The sequence below is a fragment of the Pseudorca crassidens genome, chromosome X (genome assembly GCF_039906515.1).
Source record: "Pseudorca crassidens isolate mPseCra1 chromosome X, mPseCra1.hap1, whole genome shotgun sequence".
Taxonomy (NCBI): domain Eukaryota; kingdom Metazoa; phylum Chordata; class Mammalia; order Artiodactyla; family Delphinidae; genus Pseudorca; species Pseudorca crassidens.
Window position 1 is genome coordinate 104,904,951 of NC_090317.1, and position 18,914 is coordinate 104,923,864.

At 34.8% G+C, this 18,914-nt stretch overlaps 1 protein-coding gene across 2 annotated transcripts in view; it reads left to right on the forward strand.

The window, feature by feature from the left end:
• DMD (dystrophin) overlaps window positions 1-18,914 on the forward strand; it is a 2,128,065-nt gene that overhangs the window by 735,368 nt on the left and 1,373,783 nt on the right. For both annotated transcript variants that reach the window (XM_067723245.1, XM_067723244.1), the window contains exons 22-26: window positions 118-263; window positions 5,933-6,145; window positions 8,975-9,088; window positions 10,035-10,190; window positions 16,557-16,727. In XM_067723245.1, the coding sequence (XP_067579346.1) occupies window positions 118-263; window positions 5,933-6,145; window positions 8,975-9,088; window positions 10,035-10,190; window positions 16,557-16,727 (800 nt within the window). The remainder of the gene's footprint in view (window positions 1-117; window positions 264-5,932; window positions 6,146-8,974; window positions 9,089-10,034; window positions 10,191-16,556; window positions 16,728-18,914) is intronic.

Here is an 18,914-nt window from a genome sequence, read left to right on the forward strand (position 1 = left end):
TCACACTTTGTTAATATTTGTAATTATTAGTATGATTGAGTTTGCTGGCAGCTTAGGAAAACAAATGACAAAGTTTTAAATGGTTAAATGATTCTCTTTTTTTCCCTTTCGATAAAGTTTTGGACACTTTGCCACCCATGCGCTATCAGGAGACCATGAGTACCATCCTCCTGTGGATCCAGCAGTCAGAAACCAAACTCTCTGTACCTCAGGTTACTGTCACTGAATATGAGATCATGGAGCAGAGACTCGGGGAGTTACAGGTCTGTGACTATTTAAATGTCTTAAACAATACAGTACAGATCTCATCTATCAAGCAATCACATTGGTATAACCTTAATATAATACTAGAATTAAAATAATCGTGACAAGTGTAATAGTTTACCAGCTGAAAAAATGAAGATTAAGAATTTAAAAGTGTAATATTTTATGCATTTGTGCCTTCTCTCCATAAGATAAAAATTCCATCTTTGAAAACAATGATACGGTCTACTTAAGAAGTATATTCTTTCCTGCTTAGTGTGTATTTTCAGAAACATGGATTTTGATTATTATAGAAGTTCTGGTATTATTCCTCCCCTTTGCTTGCTGATTTAGAGCTCATCTCACATTTCCAAAAAGAAAGTGGTAAAATTAATGTAGTTATAAAATTAGTTTTAATTTAAACCCCTTTTGATGTAATATTGTAATTAAGTTTTGAGTTCTATTCACTGTATTTTAATAGTCTTATATCAGGAAATAAAATACTAATATGGGAAATTAAAGAAATAATTTGTATGAGATTTTAGAATACTTTCCCTGCTAGTTCTGAAAAGCCTGTGTTGTATATCTAATCACATTTTATTTTGTAAGACATTAAAGTGTATTCATTCATTGTATTAAGAGCTGAGATAATATGTCCACATTTTGAGAATTAAATTAAGGAAAAAAGTTAAAAATTTAACTTTGTTATATCAAGAGTTCTTTTTTGGGAATTAAATATTATTTCCTAAAAAAGTAATTTTAGAAGAAGTTCTTCAAAGAAATCTTTATTTAAACATTTCCCAGTATATGTTGTACTATTTAAACTATTTCCTCTACTATAATACCAAACAACCTATAACTGTTTAATCTTTTTGCCCCTTTATGTTGTTGTTTGTAATACCTGAAATAGTTCCAAAATTTACTTTGAAGAATATGTGACTTAATAAAACTATAAATGTAAGGACATAAGAGTACAAAGGTATAGCAATTAGGAGAGTGGGTTAAGTATAAAAGAAACTGTATGCAGATGAATGGAACAGTGTATTTCCATTGATAAAACAGTGATGGAGGGAAAATTATTTATAAATATTATTGAGAAGATGAATTATTAACTAACTGAAAAAAATGAAGTTAGAACCTTGTGTCAAATGTTACACCAAAACAAGCTACCACATAGATTAAAAAGTCAAAAACATTTTAATCATAAATTTTGGAGAAATTTTTAATAAAACTTTAAAAACATATGGGGAAGCACAAAAATCAATGGAAGTGATCACAAACATTGTAAAAATACCAGAGCCAATTTTAAAGAAAAATGAGATAAGGAAAACACTTGTCTGAGTAAGTCATTAATAAGGTAGTCACCAGAAAGAGACATAAATGACCATTAATCCTATGAAAAATTGTACCTCAAATTGTAAAGGATGTAGTACAAATTTACAAAATGAGATATTTTTTTACGTACTAAAGTGCAAAAAGAAATCTAAAAAAATAAAACAAATGAATATAACAAAACAGAAACAGACTCATACAGAGAACAAACTAGTGATTGCCAGTGGGCAGAGGGGTGGGGGAGGGGCAAAATGGGGGTATGGGATTAAGAGGTACAAACTACTATGTGTAAAATAAGTAAGATACAAGGATATCTTGTACAGCACAAGGAATATAGCCAATGTTTTATAGTAACTTTAAATGGAGTATCATCTATTAAAACACTGACTTACTATGTTGTACACCTGAAACTAATATATTAACTCAACTATACTTTAATTAACAAAAGAAATTGTAAGGATGTAGTACAAATTTACAAAATGAGATACTATTTTTTACATACTAAATTGCAAAAAAAAAGAAACCCAAAAGATATAGTAAGTGCAGATCTGGCAACAATGAACTACATCTCACTTATTGGAGGGAATGTAAATTGAATGTAAGTTTTGCTGAGGAAAACTTTTCAGATGTAGATACATAGAGATATACATAAATAGATCATAAACATAATTTAAAAGAGTGGAAAACTTAAAATTAATTTATACAGCTAATAATGGGAAATGGTTAAATGAACTGCAGAAGCAATTAAAATCTGTTTTTGAAAAATACTTAATGACATGGGAGAAGGCTCACAATAAATTGCTTAGCTCAAAATGTAGTTCTACATAGAGGGAACTTTCCTCAACATAATAAAGACCATATATGACAAACCCATAGCCAACATCGTCCCCAGTGGTGAAAAAGTGAAACCATTTCCAGTAAGATGAGGAACAACACAAGGTTGCCCACTCTCACCACTATTATTCAACATAGTTTTGGAAGTTTTAGCCACAGCAATCAGAGAAGAAAAAGAAATAAAAGGAATCCAAATCGAAAAAGAAGTAAAGCTGTCACTGTTTGCAGATTACATGACACTAAACATAGAGAATCCTAAAGATGCTACCAGAAAAGTACTAGAGCTAATCAATGAATTTGGTAAAGTGGCAGGATACAAATTAATGCACAGAAATCTCTTGCATTCCCATACACTAATGATGAAAAATATGAAAGTGAAATTAAGAAAACACTCCCATTTACCATTGCAACAAAAAGAATAAAATATCTAGGAGTAAACCTGCCTAAGGAGGCAAAAGACCTGTATGCAGAAAATTATAAGACACTGATAAAAGAAATTAAAGATGATACATATAGATGGAGAGATACACCATGTTCTTGCATTTGAAGAATCAACATTGTGAAAATGACTCTACTACCCAAAGCAATCTACAGATTCAATGCAATCCCTATCAAACTACGACTGGCATTTTTCACAGAACTAGAACAAAAAATTTCACAATTTGTATGGAAACACAAAAGACCCCAAATAGCCAAAGTAATCTTGAGAAAGAAACACGGAGCTGGAGGAATCAGGCTCCCTGACTTCCGGCTATACTACAAAGCTACAGTAACCAAGACAGTATGATACTGGGACAGAAACAGAAAGATAGATCAATGGAACAGGATAGAAAGCCCAGAGATAAACCCACACACGTACGGTCACCTTATCTTTGATAAAGGAGGCAAGAATATACAATGGAGAAAAGACAGCCTCTTCAATATGTGGTGGTGGGAAAACTGGACAACTACATGTAAAAGAATGAAATTAGAACACTCCCTAACACCATACACAAAAATAAACTCAAAATGGATTAAAGACCTAAATATAAGGCCAGAAACTATCAAACTCTTAGAGGAAAGCGGAAGCAGAATACTCTGTGACATAAATCACAGCAGGATCCTTTTTGACACACCTCCTAGAGAAACGGAAATAAAAACAAAAATAAACAAATGGGACCTAATGAAACTCAAAAGCTTTTGCACAGCAAAGGAAACCATAAACAAGACGAAAAGACAACCCTCAGAATGGGAGAAAATATTTGCAAATGAAGCAGTGGGCAAAGGATTAATCTCCAAAATTTAGAAGCAGCTCATGCAGCTCAATATCAAAAAAACAAACAACCCAATCCAAAAATGGGCAGAAGACCTAAATAGACATTTCTCCAAAGAAGATATACAGATTGCCAACAAACACATGAAAGAATGCTCAACATCATTAATCATTAGAGAAATGCAAATCACAGCTACAATGAGATATCATCTCACACCGGTCAGAATGGCCATCATCAAAAAATCTACAAACAATAAATGCTGGAGAGGGCGTGGAGAAAAGAGAACCCTCTTTCACTGTTGGAGGGAATGTAAATTGATACGGCCACTGTGGAGAACAGTATGGAGGTTCCTTAAAATACTAAAAATAGAACTACCATACGAGCCAGCAATCCCATTATTGGGCATATACCCTGAGAAAACCATAATTCATAAAGTGTCATGTGCCACAGTGTTCATTGCAGCTCTATTTACAATAGCCAGGACATGGAAGCAACCTAAGTGTCCAGCAACATATAAGTGGGTAAAGAAGATGTGGCACATATATACAATGGAATATTACTCAGCCATAAAAAGAAACGAAATTGAGTTATTTGTAGTGAGGTTGATGGACCTAGAGTCTGTCATACAGAGTGAAGTAAGTCAGAAAGAGAAAAACAAATACCATATGCTAGCACATATATATGGAATCTAAAAAAAAAAAAGTCATGAAGAACCTAGCGGCAAGATGGGACTAAAGATGCAGACCTACTAGAGAATGGACTTGAGGATATGGGTAGGGGGAAGGGTAAGCTGGGACAAAGTGAGAGAGTGGCATGGACATATATACGCTACTAAACGTCAAATAAATAGCTAGTGGGAAGCAGCCGCAGAGCACAGGGAGATCAGCCTGGTGCTTTGTTACCACCTAGTAGGGTGGGATAGGGAGGGAGGGAGGGAGGGAGGGAGATGCAAGAGGGAAGAGATATGGAGACATATGTATATGTATAACTGATTCACTTTGTTATAAAGCAGAAACTAACACACCATTGTAAAGCAATTGTACTCCAATAAAGATGTTTAAAAAAATGTAGTTCTATGCATACTAGATATTGTGTAAATAATCAAGGGTAACAGTTTAATAAAGTAAAATAAAAATAAAAAATAACATATCACAAAATAAACATAAGGTATGCAACCACCAAATTATGTTTGACACATAATTATGCATATGTGAGTGGTAAAATATGATTAGCTCTTCAAGGTTTAGTTTTACATGGAAAGAACTGGAAGTTTATGTAAAAAGTAATAGTTGTGGGCTTCCCTGGTGGCGCAGTGGTTGAGAGTCTGCCTGCCGATGCAGGGGACACGGGTTCGTGCCCCGGTCCGGGAAGATCTCACATGCTGCGGAGCGGCTAGACCCGTGGGCCATGGCCACTGAGCCTGCGTGTCCGGAGCCTGCACGTCCGGAGCCTGTGCTCCGCAGCGGGAGAGGCCACAACAGTGAGAGGCCCGCGTACCGCAAAAAAAAAAAAAAAGTAATAGTTGTATATAATGGGTATTTTTTTCAATTTTTTATCTTCACCCTTTTTAGTTTATAACCAGAAAGTAACATTTAAATAAATACTGAGTCGGTGAAACCTAAAGATATGCATCGTGTTATAAGGGGTGGAATAGATTATACAGTACAAATGTAAAATCAAGTTTGTAAATTCTCCCCAAAATTCCCTAGAATTTCACTGTGATACTACAGAACAGAGCAGTGTCTTTTGAAAAATAAAAAAACATTCATTAAGTGGCATTAGTAAACCTTCCATCTGGTAACTTATTCAGAGCTTTGTTATCACATCTATCAATCTGATTTAGTTATATTTTTATCTATGAAGGTTAAAAGTTATCTTACTTAAAGGCTCAGTATAATTAAGTTAAACTCCATTAATTGAATCATAAATGCAGTTATTAATATACAGACAAAATGTAATAAAATTAGGTGTGCTAAAGCTCTTTGGTTCAGTAATATATAGCTTTGTATATATTTGGCATTGTTCAGAAGACTAGGCGTAGATTTTTAAATAAAATATTATTAAATAATGTGTAAACTACTCTTATTAAAATTAGAATTTAAATGACTATTTTATAATTAATGTACATAATTTATTTTTAGATGTTTGAATCATGTAGCTTTCATTTTAAGTAATTTGATTTATCTGAAACTAGTCAATGAAATTGAACAATGAAACTCGTTAGTATTCATCAGTCAGTATAAATGCACTTTCTTCTTTTTAATTTTGAGGCTTTACAAAACTCTCTACAAGAACAACAAAATGGCCTAAACTATCTCAGCACCACTGTGAAAGAGATGTCAAGGAAAGCGCCCTCTAATATTAGCAGGAAATATCAGTCAGAATTTGAAGAGATTGAGGGCCGATGGAAGAAACTCTGTGCCCAGCTGGTCGAACATTGCCAAAAACTGGAGGAGCAAATGGCTAAACTCCGAAAACTTCAGGTACTTCAAGATTTTACTTTTTATATTCATTTTTTTCTTTACTTGTTTGTCTCCTAATGATGAGTTACAAAATTTAAAGACATTTAACCTCCATAGTCCCTCAAAGTCAGTGATAAGGTCAAAAGACACAAATCTGTCTCAAAGGAGTATAGTCTGCCTATTGATTTTAAGAAAACTTTAATTAAGAGTTCTGCTTCTTAGATTTTCTTTAGAATTAGTTTTTTTTTTCACCAATACCAATAGGACTTAAACATGTTTTTAGCTCAGTAATTTTCAAAACCCATCTTTTCTTTAGTCTGGTTGTCCTCTAAATAGAGGTATCATTTAGCTTATGAATAGATAAGAAGTTATCTACCATGTAATATAGTCATATCATTTCATCAGCATATTTCACTTGTAATTTTATGTATAAATTTGACCCCATCACCTTCTACAAACCAACTTCTACTGACTTAATTTGTTTGAATAGTGCCACCTGATCACCCAAGCATTAGTAAACCAACAATTACACTGTAGTGTAAAGTTTAAAACATTTGGTGATGCAGGTAATAGCTCTCTTATGTGGTAAATTATTGTGAAGAATGTTAATGCTGGGAAGAATCTTGAAAGCATCATGGCATGATGGAAAAGCATTGGAATAAGACGCCTTTGGATCTAAATCCCAGTCCAGCTACTTAGTTGTTTTTTTCTTACCTTTCACAAACCAAAAGACCAAGCAGTTTTAAATCATTCTTTAAAGCACAACATCCACATTTATGTGTCTCTACGTAGGAACATATGTGTACATGCATATACATGCATACACACATATACATAAAAACATTTTTATCAGTACCACTGGCGAAAGAGGGTACAATTACTTGGTCCTTGCCATCAAGGAGCCCATGTTCTGGTGAAGGAGAAAGGTGAGTGTATTTTTTTCCTATTGCTGCTGTAATAAGTTGCTGCAAATTTAATGGCTTAAAGCAGCACACATTTATTATGTTACAGTTCTGGGGGTCAGAAGTTCAATGTCAGTCTCAGTGAGCTAAAATCAAGGTATAGGCAGGGCTGTGTCCTTTCTGGAGGCTTTAGGAGAAAATTTGTTTCCTTGTCATTTTTAGCTTTTGGAAACTACATTCCTTGGCTTATGTTTCCATCTTCTGTCTTTAAAGCCAGTAGTATAACACCTTCCAATTTCTCTCTTACACTCCTGCCTCCGTCTTAATAAGGACCCTTGTGGTTATATTGTGCCCATCTGGATAACCCAGGATCATCTCCCCATCTCAAAATCCTTAACTTAATCACATCTGCGAATTCCTTTTTGCCATATGAGGCACCGTATTCACAGGTTCCAGTGATGGGGGCCTGAACATCTTGGAGGGTCATTATTTAACCCACCACAGTAAGTAAATTAAACAGTGCAGTAAACGTTATGATAGTGGAAAGAGAAGAAAAGCAACATAAACTGGGAAAAGGGGTTATGAAATGTTCTTGGAGCATGGTTTATCTTACTACACCTTGAATAAGTAGAATTTAGGCACCTAATAAAAGAGGAAGAAAGAGTTCCTGACAAAATGGAGCAGTATGTTCAATTAACTGGAAGTAGTTCAATATTGGGGAGACAAAAGATATGTTTGGAGATTAATAAAATATGTGATTGGAGAAGTGGTCTGGGGGTAGATCGTGAATGAGTTGGTCACCATGCTTTGGAATATGAATTATAATCTAATGGTGATGGGATTAAAAATAATGATAAGGTGGAACTGTTACTTTAAGGGGGGAAAGATAAGATAATATCTGTGTTTTTAAAACATCACTTTGAGAAGAGGAAGGAGGAGAGAATAATATTGGCACCACTGTGGAGAATGGATTAGAGTGGAGTAAGACTGAAGCAGATACCAAAAAGAGCTAATGCAATAATCAAGGAGCCAATAATAAGATCTAAACTAGGACAGTGGTGATGTGAAGAAAAGAGCAAAACTAGGCTCAAAAGATGTCAGCCAGATAATAATGTTGAAGTTTTTAGATTCAGTCAAATGCTTTTAAAGTCATTATTATTTATCATATTGAAGAGGAAAATTTCTGAGAAGCACACATTTTCAATAGAAATTTAATTAAGAAAGGAGAAAGTAGCACATCTGGACAGCATAGTTGAATTGTAGGCAAATAAAGGAGTTTGAAAAATCATACACTTGAAAAGTAGCCCCCAAAAAGCAGCAGAACAAACAGACATTATGTGAGAAAATAATGGGATGTACTTGGCTATTTACAAATGATAAAAGATGACATTTTCCACCTGATCATTACTTCACCCTGGTCAGGCAAATGGGAAACGAAAAGCAAATTTTTTCTCTCTTTAAAGATGACAAAATCTTGTTCTGAAAGTTCTCAACTGGAGGGGCTATGTAAACTGTCAACTGCAGAAAACAGTTTTTTGGAAGTTCAGGTTTAGGGAGGCTATAAAGACACCATTACATTGAGTTTACTGTTCATAGTTTGTTTTATGTACTTAAGGGCACATTCTTAGTATCATCATGAGTTGTTTTGTAACTTAAAATTTCTCTAGAGGGGGATATGATTTAATGTTCTCAAGAGCAACATCATAAAACCACATTTGGTAGTAATTTTTTATTTTTAACAATAGCAGACTTCATACACCAGTGCTCATACAGTAGGCCATAAAAATGCAGTCTTAGAGAAAATATTCTTTTCCTGAAGAGCTACATAGAGACATCCTTCAAACATGGGAATTGTTCCTAGGCTTGTATTCAAACATATCACCGTGATGAATTGTGTTAAGATAAATCAGCACCCCAATAATGCCTTAAAATGGGTCTCTGATTTCAGAATCACATAAAAACCCTGAAGAAATGGATGGCCGAAGTTGATGTTTTCTTGAAAGAGGAATGGCCTGCCCTTGGGGATTCAGAAATTCTTAAAAAACAGCTGAAGCAGTGCAGGGTAAGATTTTTATATGATACTTTTCATATGAAGACTTTTATATGGAAAATATTATTTAGTTATATTGATGATTCTGAACCAGGGGCAGTTTTGTCCCTCTGGGGGACATTTAGCAATGTCTGGAGGGGTTTTCATTTGTGGCAACTTGGGGTGGGGTAGATGCTACTGGCATCTAGTGGGTAGAGGCCAGGGATGCATCTAAATATCCTACAATGCACAGAACAGCACCCCACAGCAAAGAATTACCCAGCCCCAAATGACAGTAGTGCCAAGGTTGAGAAACTGGGCTAAATAAGAGAGAAATAGACAAAATATTGCCTTTTAATCAACACTCACTTTACAGTATTATTTTGATATAACATGCAGTTTAATTTAAAGGTAAAGAATTTTTTGAGCTATTTGTTATATCTTATTACAGGTTATCAGTCATACTATGTTTTTCTTACCATGTGTGTTGCACTGTAGTATAAGACAACGTGTATTTTGAATTAATATGATTATACAATTGTCATGCAGTGGGAGGAGAACAATCTAGCTCTTTAAAGAACTTTCTTTGTGAATAAAAGCTAAAAAAGCAAATCCATTTTAAAAATAACCTTCACACCATCTTGCTATAAACAATTATTGCAATACCCTGTGTTTGAAAATCAAAATTCCTTCAAAAATAATAATGTATAAAACTCATCATTTTTGCAGTTTTCTCACACAAAGTATTAAGCGTATTTACTTTTGTAACTAATATAAGTAGACTACAGATACATAATTCCCTATTTCATTCATGCCATAAAAACCACTGAACATTTTTTTGCAACATATATTTCAGATTTTAAAGGGCAAAATTCATGTGTAGTGTCATGATTCCTAATTATATGTTTCCTACCTATGTTGCATTTCAAATAGGTTGTGGTAATTTTTTCAGCTAACTTAAATTGAATTATTTCCTTAGCTTTTAGTCAGTGATATTCAGACAATTCAGCCCAGTCTGAACAGTGTCAATGAAGGTGGACAGAAAATAAAGAATGAAGCGGAGCCAGAGTTTGCTTCTAGACTGGAGACAGAGCTCAGAGAACTTAACACTCAGTGGGACCACATGTGCCGACAGGTATGTTCAATCTCTGTGGCTCGCTTCTTTTTAATTATGATTTCTTAATGTCTCCCTTCACCATTGCCCTTTTAAAAAGTTTAGTCTCTATGTTGTTGCTTTAAAGCACAGTTAATTAAAACTAGCCTTTGTCTAGCATATAAATTATTTTCATAGTAGATATTTTAAATAGTATATTCATCTTATTGGGGTCCTAAAATGACCTTATCGCATGCAGCTGTCATTCTGAACAATAAGGCCCTTTTCTTAGGCATTATTTTTATTGAATCTTTTCTCCAATGCATAACTTTATACAAGTAGTTGGATCAACAGAAGATACTTTTTACTTCTATACTTGGTACAGAAATAAAATGAATGAGTAATGCATGCATATGTACAAATATGATAAGTATTTTTCACTTTTGATTGTTAAGATTGACAAGTTTGGCTTCTTCAGTACGTCCCTTTCAATAAATGGATTAAGATTGGGAAATAGTTAAGAATAGCTCAGTAGAAAACATATAAAATAACTGTACATTCACATCTGAGTTCCTCATTTTAATATAGCAGAGTGTTTTATAGATATTTATTTCCAATTTTAAGATTAAATTACGGAAGAGAAAATATTACATACACATGTAGTGTACATCAGATACTTCTTGTTCAAAAGATGAAATTTTGACCTAATGCAGTGACTGCTTTTCAGTACACTAATACCTTTTTTGAAGTTAATGATAGGTTTCATTTTACGTGTATTAGAGGCAGTCAGTCTTTCGTTATTTCTAAGTAACCTTTGAAAGTTGAAAAGAAATCATGCCAAAAGGCAAAAACTAAATTTGAAAAAGAAAGGAATTTGGACAAGTAAAAGTCAAGACAAGTCACCCAGCTAATACCATCACTGACAAATGCTCAGCAGTTCTATTAACTCACAGATGAGATAGCCCTGGGTCAGCTAGCTTGCATTCTTCTCCTGCAGTAAGCTGGTTCTAGAAGGGATGTTCAGGAAAAAAATATTACCTAGAGAATAGATTTTATCATTGATGTTTTCCTGGAAGGCCAGTATGAAAGGTATTTGTTTGTTGAATGCTTTTAATGGATGAATAGAAAGGACAACACCAGTTTATTTAGAGCAAGGGAGAGGACAACAGCAAAAAAAGTTTTATGAGAAAATGGGCGGGAAATAAGTCATTAATTTTCTTTTAAGTCACAGTGAGGATTTACTATTCATATCAGGTACGATGGGAAGCTATTAGACCTTTAGGTATAGAAGTGGCATCATGTAAAGTGGTTGTTTAAAAGTTTGCTATATAATCCTGTTATATGAAGAATAGACCAAAGGGGCACAAGTGGAAGCACGTAGGAATCCCAGTTATCCAGGTAGGAAATAATACTGGCAAAGAACAGCCGGGGATGTTAGTGGAGATTGAGAGACATGAAGAAATTTGAAACGTATAATCCTCTTATGACGTCATGTTTGGTTAACTGTCCAAACCTCTCCCAATAATTTTCCAAGTTCTCCCATAGAGATAGAGCTGGTTTGAACTCTTGTTGCTCTGTCTCATTACTGTTTATTGCTTTTATGTGTATTTTACCATTATACAGTAATTAACATGAAGAGGGGCTGTGTTATTCTAGGCAAACTGGACCAAAGTGCGTGTGTGAGTCAAACTTTGTAGAAACTCTATCCTCCCTGGCCAACTTCAGCAAGCTTATCTCACTCAATGTGGTCACTGGTTTTTCTTGTTTCTTCTAACCAGTTAGGCAAGTTCTTCCTTGTTATATTTTTCATCAGGGCTTTCACACTCACATCCACCCTTCCTTGATCATTATTCTTATCCTAAGTACACATTCGTTTCTTGATTTTATGTTTTATCAGACCCCATTAGAAATGGCAGTGCTTGCTGAAGGAGAATGCTTGCAGAAAGTCCAGGGTGATGGGGAGGGAGGGATAAGCATATTCAGAGTTTTCTGTTTTGAGCAACAGTGTTGGCTACTGTGCCTTTAAAGAAGGAAAGACTGCGAGCTAAGGGAGGAACCAAATTGACTAGCTTAATAGAATGATCAGTACTTCTATTTTGGTCATGTTTATTTTGGAGAAGTAGACAGTCAAAATACATCTGGAATTCAAGTGGGGTGCTTAAATTGAACGTATAAACTATGTACACAAAAATAAAGATAACATTTATGTAAGATAACTCCTATCTCACAATGAAAAGATTTGTCAGACCCACTTCCCCAAAATATTTGGCCAAATTGGATAAAATAAAAACTCTGATGGATGGAGAAGACTTTCTTGTGGATAGAGAGGCAAACAATGTGTAAGAGCAACAGCTCTGGAACCAGATTGCCTGGGTTTAGATCTTGCCTTCACCATAAACTACTTGTGTGATCCTGGAAGAGTTGTTTAATCTCTCTGTGCTTCAGTTTCCCAGTCTTTACAATGTGATGATATTACTGCCTGCTTTATAAGAATTTTAAAATAATAATTAAATGAATTTGTGTTTGTAAGGTGTACAGATCAGTATCTAGCACAGAATAACCACTTGTTAAATAAAATAAATGGATATGAAATAGACATAAACCTACATATATAAAATTATAAAGCATTTATAATTTCTAAATAAATAATGTATGATTATATATTTTAATTATTAGTGGCTATAAATTTATACTAGATAGTTATCAAGAAACACTGGATTTAGAAACCAGGTGGATGTCATTCTGGCACCTTGCAGATCATTGTCTTTCCAAGTCAATGCATCTTTTGGGTGCAGTCATCCACAGACCCCTGGGTCACTCTGCCTCATTCCTTGAGTATTTTAACAGCTGACTCACTGTTAACTCCTGTCATAATTCTTGGTGATTTCAGTATCTTCTTAGATGGTTCTTCTAGTTCCTGAGCCCTCGGTTCCTTGGTAACCGCTCCAGTGATTTTTGTCTTCCACCCTGCCTCAGCCACTCACTCCCAGCTTCATAACCTAGACATCACACCCCGCAGCCTCCAGTACACACACAATACAACCACTATGGAACCTGTATGGAGATTCCTCAAATAATTAAAAATAGAGCTGCCTTATGATCCAGCAATCCCACTTCTGGGTATATTTACAAAGGAAATGAAATCAGGATCTCAAAGAGATATCTGCACTCCCAAATTCATTGCAACATTATTCACAATAGCCAAGATAAGGAGACAACCTAAGCTTTGGTCAGGGATAAACAGATAAAGAAGATGTGGCGCGCGCGCGCGCACACACACACGCACGCACACACACAGTATTATTCAGCTGTGAGAAAGAAGGAAAGCTTGCAATTTGCAACAAGCTGGATGAAACTTGAGGGTATCATACTAGGTCAAATAACTCAGAGAAAAACAAATGCTGTATGATCTCAGTTATATGTGGAATCTAAAAAAGCCAAACTCAAGTGAGTAGAATGGGGACTGCCAGGGCTTGCAGAGTGGCGGAAATGAAGAGATTCTGGTCAAGTCGTACAAACTTCTGGTTTATGATGAGGAAGTTCTTGGGATCTAATTTACAGTATGGTAACTACAGCTGACAGTTTTATATTCTATACTTGACAGTTGCTGGGACAGTAGATCTTTAATGTTTTCACGATAAAAAGTAAAACGGTAATCATGTGTGATGATGAAGGCATTGACTAATCCTATTGTGGTAATCATTTCACAATATATATGTGTACTTTAAACAGTGTTTTATGTCAATTGTATCTTAATAAAGGTGGGGGGAAAAGGAAGTAGAATGGGGAGGGGCAGTGCTGAATGTTAGATTTACAAATTCTAGAACAGGAAACATGAAGAACTTTCTATTTTATCAAGAGGTTGATGCAATATAATCTGCTGAAACTGGTGGTCGATTGGTAAATTTAAGGCTAGAAGGTTGACATCACTAATGTGATAAAGGTGAGGGAGAAATTGTGATTTTAACCTCAATGTTTTCACAGAAACCCTTCTAAAATACGAAACCACAAAAAAAAATTCATCTCTCTCTGATCAGTTGTAGAGCTGTGGAATGTTAAATTTGGAAAAGACCTTGGAAATCTTCTGCTCCAATTGTTAGGTTAGTTAAGAAGTGGAGATAAAGAGAAATGAAGTGATGTTTCCAGGTTCACTTAGCTTGTTAGTGACTGAGTACAGGTATCCAGATTCCAAAGCTGGTGTTCTTTCCAATGCACTCATGCTGTCACCTCAAAATGAATTCCTTTTCTTTTCTTTCTTTCCTTTTAAAATAATCACTCCTGATCCCTTTCTTCTGGTTTAGTTTTATAGCATGCAATGTTTTTTACTACAAGTCTTTGCCTAAGTTCCGTTAGTCACTCTAATATTATTGTCACTTTGCCAACTACCTCAAAAGATTATAGCAGAGTATCTAAGTAGAAATTTAACAGCTTGTTTACTTGGGCTTATTATAGGCTCATTGACTATGCAAAATAATCTTTATACCTTAACTAGTGTAATTGTTAGATACATGCTTCTAGCTGTGTCAGAATGAAACATACATTTACACTTCAATAGATGAAGCACTACATTCTCCTAGGAGAGTAAAGAAAGTAGTTTTAATTTAACTACCTTAGGCTTAGGGTGGTTGCAAAGTGTAAGGAAAATTAATATGATGATGGTTCTGTACATATTTAGTATTTGGTAAAGTACCATGAAAACTTCATTATACTAAAAGTATGCCTTATGTATTAAGACTTTACAATTACAACTCTGTTATTTAAAAGATAGAACTCTACTTAATCCCAGAGAGAAGAATAACATCATTTGATTAGAGTTATTTTTTAATTAATTAATTAATTTATTTTTGGCTGTGTTGGGTCTTCGTTGCTTCATGCGGGCTTTCGCTAGTTGCGGCGAGTGGGGGCTCCTCTTCGTTGTGGTGTGCAGGCTTCCCATTGCGGTGGCTTCTCTTGTTGCAGAGCACTGGCTCTAGGCGTGTGGGCCTCAGTAGTTGTGGCATATGGGATCAGTAGTTGTGGCTCACAGGCTGTAGAGCGCAAGCTCAATAGTTGTGGCACACGGGCTTAGTTGCTCCGCAGCATGTGGGATCTTCCTGGACCAGGGCTCGAACCTGTGTTCCCTGCATTGGCAGGCAGATTCCTAGCCACTGCACCACCAGGGAAGTCCCTAGAGTTATTTTTTAAGGTAAAAGAGAAGCACTATATATAATCATTCTAATACTGAATTGAGATTTTTCCCTCAATGTGTTACAGCAGGGTACTTTATAACAAGCTATTATCATGCACAATTTTCTCTTAGGTATTTTAAGTTTTGCTATCTTTCTGGTTAATAAGTAATAAATTCTGTTATAAAGTTAGTATTTCAGAAATGTATGAGGCTTTACAAGGCACAAGTCTCCTGTCACACATGCTGTTTTTCAACTTGTTTTTTTAATTTAAAATTAAATACCGGATAACTTTCACTTCAGTATAGATGTATTGGTGCTATGTGGTATCCTATTCTGTGTGTGTACATGTGTATCCCACTATTTATTTAACTAACTCTCCATGAAAGCACATTTGGGTTTGTTTCCAATATGTTGCTGTCTCCAAAGCTGAATTGAATAGTGTACATACAACTTTGTACACTTCGTTTTGTATGATTCATTCTTTAAAGTGGAAGAGTAGACTCAGATTTATGAACATTAAGAAATTTAATGCATTTTGCCAATTTACTGTCTAAAAGGTTGTACTATGTCAGATATTTCCCTCAACGGGTATAAAAACTTTTCTTTTCCCACATCCCTGCTCAAACTGGGCATTTTTGCTAGTTTTTTCCAGTCTCATATTTGAAAACATACTAATTTAATTTAATTTGCTGTTATTTAACTATAAATGATACTGAGCATCTTTTCACATATATATGGCCTCATTTTAATTTTATTTCTGTGAATTACATGACTATGTCTTTTATCCATTTTCTATTTTTTTCTTTTTTATGAGAGTTTTCTGTAGGTATATGATTATTAAGTTCCTAGGATATTTGGACTTGTAAAACAGCATCAAAGAGCACAAAGAATTTCTACTTCTATTGTGTGCCAACAAATTTACTCTTCCAACTGAAACAATGTTTTTCTTTATTCTCCATTTGCAGAAATGCATTACCATACACAATAGCTAAATTATGGTCTTAAGAGAATCTGTTCATTATGCCAAGGAAATGCCTATATCTCATTTTAACACTTAGGTGAAATTAAGTGTATCCAATTGCTATGACTTACTTTCCTCCTTCATGTAAGCTTTTTACTTCTTGCTTCATCTTTTGTATCTAAGCTTTCTATTATTTACAGACTCGTCAATAATAATATAATGGTAATGTTTTGTGACTTTCAATATTCATGCTTTATTTCTTGGTTTGTTTTATGGAAGGTCTATGCCAGAAAGGAGGCCTTAAAGGGAGGTTTGGATAAAACTGTAAGCCTTCAGAAAGATTTATCAGAGATGCATGAATGGATGACACAAGCTGAAGAAGAATACCTAGAGAGAGATTTTGAATATAAAACCCCAGATGAATTACAGACAGCAGTTGAAGAGATGAAGGTAAAAGAAACCAAATAAAACAAATTGTGATTCTGCACAGTCGGCTCTTTTCTTGGTTTAATAGTAGAGGTTGCTTTTTGATTGATTTAGCTTCAAGTTTGATATACATTGTATAGAATGTTTAAACTTTTTATTTATTAAGTCTATGCATTGTGGTCACAACATAAATATTGACAATCACGGTTTGGAGCATTTTCCCCTTGAAATTATGTACTATTAAGAGATTGGAATCAGCTACTCACATTAGATGTTTCTAGCTGATGCAAATTCAAACTGGAAATATGTCAAAGTGTTATTGAAATGACAGTTGGAAATGTCAACAGGCTGTGTTAATTTGGTGGTTTAAAGGGTTTCTTAGAATTTGGGAGTACTAAATATTTTAGCTGATGGTCTTTAATATGGATAAAAGGACTGTGTTTACATGAACTTCTCTTGAAACGATAGGATAAAAAATACAACATTGATTTAGGACCAAGGAAACTGGTATGTAGAAAGGACTGGGAGGTGAAGCTTGGTAATTGGATCTACACAAGTGCATTTCAGGATGGCCCCGGACAACTCAGTAGTCAGTGTAATCCTCTATTTTTTCATGTGTAAATCATCTCATTTTATAACTTGAAAGTATCAACTGAGGATTGAAACTTAAATGTAAGTAAATTACCTAGCTCAGAGTGAGCACTCAATGATTTGCAGCTATAATGATACTTACTATCTTCATGTACTAGCAATAACACATTTTTTAACCACATTAGCCTAGGTGAATTATTAATACATATTTGTTTGGTTTGAGGCCTCATGATGGAGCAGAATCATCTTGGAGCTAGACACTTGGGTTTAAAACCTGCTTTGGCCCCTTGCCAACTGTGTAAACTTGGGCAAGTTGCATAAGCCCAGTGAGCTTTCATTCCCTCATTTGTGAACTAGATATCAAAATACCTGATTTTCAGAATTATTTGAAGGGTGAAACATAAAAGTCCTAATGTAGTACACAAAATAGATGCCCCAAACTAGTTAATTATTATTACCATTATTATCATTGTTGTGTGGTAAGAAATTAATTATATGCACTTTATTATATATTTTATATGATTATTCAATGAATATTGTAATTAATAGTAGAATGTGCCCACATGAAAACTCAGATGCTTAAATATCAAAGATATCATATGGCTTTAGTCACATGGAAATTAAAATTAAAACATATAAGGAAAACTATATTTGGATAAACAGTAATAGTGTCTTTGAGTATTAAAAACTACAGAATCATTCTAATCTAACAATACCATACATCATTCATTTATCAAGAAATATTGTATACTTACTGTCAAACACCCTTCTAGACACAGAATACAGTAGTGTGCAATACATAAAAGCTACCTGACTTCTTGGAATTTTCATTCTAGTTGGGGCGGGGGGGTAGGCAATGAATGGAGAAATTTAAAAATTCATTTGAGATCATGATGATTTCCCAAAAAAATAAACCAGGATTGTGAAATAAATAATAACTAGAGCGCAGGTGGCAGTTGGAGGTGGTGAGATGCTGTTTTAGAAAGGGTTGATTTGTAGGGCATTTGTGAGGAATTATATTTAATCTGAGATATGAATCATAAGAAAAAGCCAACCTTAAAAATGTCTTATGGGGCACATTCCATTCTGAGGGAAGAGCTCCTGCAAAGACCCTAAGGCTAATTGGGAAGAGAAAGAGGCCCACCTGACTGAAGAGAGTAAAACAGGATAAATGACCTGAGGTGATTTGTAGGGGCTGAGTAGATATCTGCTAACACAGGAGCTTTGTAGGATACGGAGGGGTTTTCATTCTTAGTGAAATGAGAAAGCCATTGGAAGGACTATAAAGATTTTAAGTTTGACTGTGGGGAGGTCCCCATTAAGGAAATTATATCATTATAGAATGTGAGAGCTGGAGGGTACTTTGGAAGGAAACTAGTCTACACTTCCTCTGTGCAGATCAGAAAACGGAAATTCCCAGATAGGTCAAATAATTTACTCATAGTCACAGGCTTTATCTGTGGTAGAATCAAGAATATATTTCCCTCTATCCCTATCCCATTCTAAGCTGTTCTAAGCTATGATATGCCATTCCATTCCATTCTGTGAAGCATGTGCCACCCCACTTGCCTTTCCTCGCACGTCTCAATTCCCTCATGGCTTTTCTCGCCATCTCTTCTA